At 40.8% G+C, this 6290-nt stretch overlaps 1 protein-coding gene across 1 annotated transcript; it reads left to right on the top strand.

Moving 5' to 3' along the window:
* The first annotated feature begins 75 nt into the window (after nucleotides 1–75).
* On the top strand, nucleotides 76–5948 carry LOC109890572 (pituitary tumor-transforming gene 1 protein-interacting protein). Its single transcript, XM_020482506.2, has 7 exons — nucleotides 76–598; nucleotides 1422–1474; nucleotides 1860–1968; nucleotides 2040–2142; nucleotides 3739–3804; nucleotides 4255–4301; nucleotides 4490–5948. The coding sequence occupies exons 1-7, from the start codon at nucleotides 505–507 to the stop codon at nucleotides 4525–4527; spliced, it is 510 nt and encodes a 169-aa protein (XP_020338095.1). The 5' UTR covers nucleotides 76–504; the 3' UTR covers nucleotides 4528–5948.
* Nucleotides 5949–6290: the final 342 nt, after the last annotated feature.

Raw genomic sequence — 6290 nt, 5'->3', positions numbered from 1 at the left:
GACCTGATTGTTATATTTCCGCATGGGTGACCACATAATGGTCCATATTTAAAATACACAAATGCGGGACAACGGAATGTTTTTGCGGGCCAGTGCAGACTACATGAATACATGTATCTGGCAGTTCGAAATGTCAGTTATCATCAAATGAATAGGAAGTCTGACTGAAATACGCAACAAATCTAACTTTGTTGGTAAATGAGTGGTGTTTTAATTTGTTGGTAAAATACGGGACATCAGACAAACGGCCAACATTCGGGACTGTCCAGCAATCTGGGACACGTGGTCACCCTAATTCCACCTGTCATTGGTTGGGCGCGCTCAGGGAGGAAGGAGGACAGACCTTTTTGCCTCAACAGCACTTCAAGGGTTTCTTTTCTTCAAACGGGTTGCCTCAATTTCTCCCTGTTGTTACTGAAATAAGTCAACTTTTTCAACTCAAGAGTAGCGCCATACACGACGGGATATTTTACTGTCAGAGTTTGGATTTTAAAGTTTCAATAAATGATGGATTTACGGAGTTTGGTAGGCCTACCTGCTGTTCTGCTACTCCTCGGTGTAGGTGCTGTGTTCGCGCAAACTGCCGCACCTAAGATAGGTGAGTCAGTGACACTTCTTTTGTTGTTTTTGTTAACCATTGATTTATTGTCGCTTATAGATTATTTTGATGTATATGACAACATATTATAGTTGATTATGTTTGCTCTAGTCAGTCTATGACATTAATCACCGAAAATACAGCTGGTAGTGGAGTACCCTCAAACCAGAATTTCCCCGATTTCATTTGCCTTTAGGTAAAACACAAAATGACAATGCTTGTTTTCAGTTCCTTTTATAATGATGTAATTTAGACTTTCATCAACCTTAACATGTAGATTATTATATTCAGATAATGGCTCTTTAATTTCAAGTGGCTTGGTACATTGGTAACATATTTGGCCTATTCACTGTTAGGGAGTTGGCTCTGGCTTTCTGCTAAATGCTTGTGTAACTGAAACCTTTTAGCAGGAACGTTGGAGTGTTTTCAGTTCCTTCTCAGACACATTTCAGTAGCTATAATCGTGACTGGCTGGCCCTTTTAACTGTTAAGTGTTTGGGTGAAACCAGTCAAAGTGTCCAAAGAGACACCTGTTCCCTGTCTTGGAAGAATCCTTCAGCCTTTTAGCCCCATAGAAACCAGACTACCAGGCATCCCCTTCTTATCTGGAGCCATAGAACTAACAGAATGTACACAAACAATTATGTGGAGTCATACAGTCAAACAACAAATGGAAATATCTACAGTAGGCCGGGTCTTACTGCAGGTGAGAAGGCTTTATTACTGCCTCTAACTGCAGTTGTTTTGTGTGTTATGAACTACTGATCTAATGTCCCCCCCCCCCCCCCTCAATCAACCTGTTTTCTCTCCCTCCCTCTCTCAGTGTGTGAGACTAAGAATGGAACAAGCTGTGAGGAATGTCTAAAGATTGTGACGGTGAGTCTGGGATTAGTCTGGCACGTGAGTCAGGCACACTTTGGGTTTCCTGGTCCTGATTCCATCACTATACCTCCTGCTCATTGGTCTAACAGGGTCACATGTGTTCTGGTCCAGTTTACTTCGCTATACCTCTTGCTCATGGGAATAACAGGGTCACAAATGTTTTCTGTTGCACATGAATCAGCATATCAGCTCCACCCCCCACACCTGTCAGACAGGTTGGGGGACAAACTGAATACACACCTCTCTGCCCTCATTTCTCTCTCTGCATCCCTCCATCCTTGGCATTGTGAACTCTATCCCTGCCAATCCTGAAACCCCTACTCATTCATAGTCCACATATATTTGCGTTAAGTTTGACCTGTGTGTGTTTGTGTCACAGTGCCTGTGGTGTCAGAAGACTAAGATGTGTATCACGTACCCAGTCAAAACCATCCTCCCCCCGCACGCCCTCTGCCCCCTCAACGATGCACGCTGGGGACGCTGCTGGGGTAAGAAACACACACACACACACACACACTTCTGCTGGAGTAGGAACTAATGCTGATTGTGTGTGTGTCAGTGAACTTCCAGTCATTGATCATCGCCATGGCGGTGGTGGGTGGAGTCATTATCATCGCCTTCCTGGTCTGCCTCTTCTGCTGCTGCAAGTGTGAACACATCGGGTATAGTGCTTATAACACACACACTCACACGTCGTTGATTTGTGTCGTCTGTTTCCAAAACACATCTCGGTTTGGGATGATGTATATTATTTATTTTTTTAAATCATTGACTTGCTTGAGTGTATTTATATCCAGTTTCAGCTAAATCTACTAGCACCCATGCACTTTTCTTAGATAAGTCGCTATTTCTTATTTGTTTATTCAGATCCCCATGAGCTTTTGCCAAAGCAGAAGCGTTTCTTCCTGAGGTCCACAAAACATGACAAGTAACGAAACAGTGATAGACAAAAACAGTAACACAAATGTAAAATAGAAAGATATACAAACAATACAACAACAAAATAATAAACAATACAACTAAAACATGATGTATGTATGTGTGTCCCCTTCTAAAACAATACAACTAAAACATGATGTATGTATGTGTGTCCCCTTCTAAAACAATACAACTAAAACATGATGTATGTATGTGTGTCCCCTTCTAAAATAAGTAACATAAAAACATCTGGTCTTCACACCTTATTAGATTTTCAACATTGCAGAACCAATTGTATTTTTGTAAACTTAAGTTGACAATTTTAATTTAGAAAATCAAGGCAAACGGCATGGACTAAATGATTGGCACTCCGGAGCTCTAATACCTGGTTGCACAGCCTTTGTCCAAGGTAACTGCAGACAAACACGTCTTGTAGCCATCAATGATGTAACCCACTGTTCAGCAGCAAACTGCTCTAAATCTTCTATGTTTGAGGGTTACCCCCCTCAACTGATGTTTTCAGATCTCTCCGTAGGTTTTGGATGTGATTCAAATCTGGACTCTTGGCTGGCCACTCCGGAACATTCCAGCATCTCTTCTTGAACCATTCCTGGGTGTTTTTTCATGTTTGGGGTTGTTGTCCTGCTGGAAGATACACAACATTCAGTGGAGACCCAGTTTTTGGACACTGGGTTGAACAAAACACCTGATAATCTGCTGATTTCATGATGCCTTGCACAAGTTCAAGGCCACCGGGACCAGACGCAGCAAATCAACCCCACAGCATGATCAAATCTCCCACATGTCAGACAAGAGTCCAGAACTGAATCACATCCAAAACCTATGGCGAGATTAGTAGTTGGAAGGAACCCCTCAAACATTTAAGTATTGGAACAATTTGCTGCTGAAAAGTGGGCCAAATGCCAGTAGAAAGTTACAGCAAACTCATTGATTGCTTCAAGAAGCGTTTGTCTGCAGTTATCTTGGCCAAAGGCTGTCCAACCATGTACTAGCTCCAGGGAGCCAATTTAGGAGCTGCCATTTGTCTTTATCTTCTTAATAAAAATTCTCAACTTAAGTTTGCAAAAATTAAATTGTCTCTGCAATGTCGAAAATCCAATATCAATGTTTTTTTTTATTTCTATTTATTTTAAATGAAATCGGGAATAATTTAGTGCAAGGGTGCCTATATATTTGGCCTCAACTGTGTAGCTTGTGTTTGCTTTGCCATGGTCAACTAAAGTGTGTAATTCTTCACACACATACACACACTGACCTACCCCATGGAATGACCTCCAGGCACATGTAGAAGTACTTATCCGCCCTAATGTGTGTGTCAGGTCTACGAGGTTCGATGCCAAGATGGAGAGACGGACCAATAAGATGAAGGGAAAACAGGAAGAGAGGTAAGATGTCATCATGGCACACGAACATCTGCGTTTTTGTCTATCTATGTGAAGAAATTTACAATTAAAGAAAGTGTTTTGTTATTCTAAGTGTCAGTATTTACGTGTGTGTGTTCAGCTGGCCTACAACAAATTCCTCAGGGAGATATGGTAAACGTTACTCAGTCAGGCCCAGTGTGCTGTATTTGACCTTAGTGTGTCTCTGACGATGTGACTGCGATCAGAACAATGCCCCAAGTTTCTTTTGTTAGTTTCATATCAGTTACAGCCAGAGTGACACAAAAGCATTACTGGAACAAACCTTTACATACGTCACAGCTAAGCTAACCGCCCAAACCGGTTTGTGCTCTACTCATGACTTCTTACCAACCTGGCTGGTCTGAAAGGTTGTGCAGTCCTCTTAGAATACGAAGTGTGTGTCTAACCAGCTGGTTGTCTTTGTGTTAACAGAAAGGCAGAGATGAAGATGAGGCATGAGGAAATCAGAACGAAATATGGTACGACTTGAGATACACAAACACAAATGCCACTCCTGTCATGTTACCCCATTCCTGTCTGTGGAAAAGCACCATCACTACTCTGATGGAATTTAAAATGAAAGATGATCTCGAACTCCTGCTGGAATTTAAAATGAAAGTTGATCTCTAACTCCTGCTACCTCGTTCTCTCGCTCTCTTTCTTCCAGGTCTCAGTGGGTCCAACCCGTACTCCAAATTCTCCTGAGCTGATATTCGGACACTACTATCAACTGCCTTCCTTCTCTTTACTTCTGACCTATCAACCAACCCCCCCCCCCCCCCGACTGTTAACCTTATTGTCTGTTCTATGCTCAGCCTACCCCCCCCCCCCCCCCAAAAAACAATTAATCATAAAAGTCTTAGAGGCGTTTTTAAAGGATTTGTATAATTTCAGACCGTAGTTTTGAAAGTAGCGCTCACAAGTCAAAACGAGTCACCAAAAATTGTGCACAACATCACTTATTTCGTATGTTATGTCCTGCAAAATATATATATATTTCCTGCAATTCGTATGATGTAACGAATTCCAATATGTTACGATTTTGTAAGTTCTTAAAATTCCGTTCAATATCTTTAACCGTTTTGAGGGGAATACATGAAACTGGCCTTAGATCAAAGTTTTGGGACAGCCTGATATACAACATTATCTTCCCATGTCACACAGGTCATTAAACATTGTGTTGAATGTAATGAACCAAGTCTTCTCCGAATACTTAGCTAGAACAAGTTCTGCGCTGCTTGGTGAGTGGTGCAGTGCAGAACATGTCTTGCAGTGCAGACTATGTGAGGGCAGTGCACAGGTGTAGTAGCCTTAAATGTACCTTATATACCTTCTGTGACTACTACTGTATTATAAACTCATAATGATGATAGTACTTGAGGGTTACTACTTGGTTGTAGGAGATCTTGCCTATGCTCTACTTGAATGAGAAGATGCACTCCAGGAAAGTTGACCTTATCTATGTTGACCTTTTTCTATGTATATTTATCTGATGGTGAACTATCAGAAATGTGTCCAGTGCACGCACACCTGTACTCCATCAAACAATAAACTTGTATAGATGTATTGTTTTTCTAATTTTAACCAGAATTGTACTTAATGAAGCACTATGCAGAAATCCCTCCGCCATTTCCTGCTTGCTAAAATATTAATAGTTCACCTTATTTCAGAAACAAGCAAGAGAGTCATTGTACCATCTAAACAGCTGTGAAATATATTTTCCATACGGTAAGCAAAGATCTGCTTCTTAAACTTGCTTTCAAAGAGTCACAGATCTATAACTCACATTTCTATGTGAATTTGGTCAGGTTGCCCAAAAAGTTACATATTGCAGCTTTAAATAGGAGGCTATTCAGAAGAGTTGAATGCTCAGAATTGCAGATAGAAATGTACCCTACCATATAGAATGTACACACCTTGTAAAATGACAAATGTCAGATCTAAGTAATATTTTTCTACCGGTGACAGCTTTCTCATTACAGACACCAGCTACTTCCGTTAGAATATTGTCAGGACAAATGAATCAACGTTTTATTAATGTCTAGTTGTGTAATAAACGACCCTTTGTCTGTTGATTGAACAAATCTATTTTTACTCAAATAAAACTTTCCACTATGTAAGACTTGTCTCTTTGGATCTTATCAACTCCTAGCTCCTACAATAACCTTTACCTCATAGTGAGAAACCTACAACAACCATATCAGACCAGTGATCGTAACCTCAACAATAGTAGAGATGTGAATAAACAGGAATTCCTGCAGTTTTGACTCAAACCTTAATTCTTAATCTCAATATACTATTTTTTATCAAGGATACATATACTCTTTATTCAAGCATTTTCTATGACCAGAGCCACAGAGAGAATCTTTTTCTGGAATGTAAACCCAGGCCTCGATCCCTACCCAGTCCAATCCTTCCCTTTCTCCCTTAAGAGAGAAATTACATGTTGAGTTGGAGCGCCCCCGACT

This window comes from Oncorhynchus kisutch, linkage group LG5, assembly GCF_002021735.2.
Source record: "Oncorhynchus kisutch isolate 150728-3 linkage group LG5, Okis_V2, whole genome shotgun sequence".
NCBI classification, from domain to species: Eukaryota; Metazoa; Chordata; class Actinopteri; order Salmoniformes; family Salmonidae; genus Oncorhynchus; species Oncorhynchus kisutch.
The sequence above is the reverse complement of the archived record's forward strand: the minus strand, read 5'-3'. Positions and strand labels throughout refer to the sequence as shown.

Bases quoted from the DNA above. Each gene is read 5' to 3' on its own strand.
- LOC109890572 (XM_020482506.2), top strand. From the start codon at position 505: ATGATGGATTTACGGAGTTTGGTAGGCCTACCTGCTGTTCTGCTACTC. The intron at 599-1,421 runs GTGAGTCAGTGA...TCCCTCTCTCAG, and splicing joins AACTGCCGCACCTAAGATAG to TGTGTGAGACTAAGAATGGA. The intron at 1,475-1,859 runs GTGAGTCTGGGA...TTTGTGTCACAG, and splicing joins AATGTCTAAAGATTGTGACG to TGCCTGTGGTGTCAGAAGAC.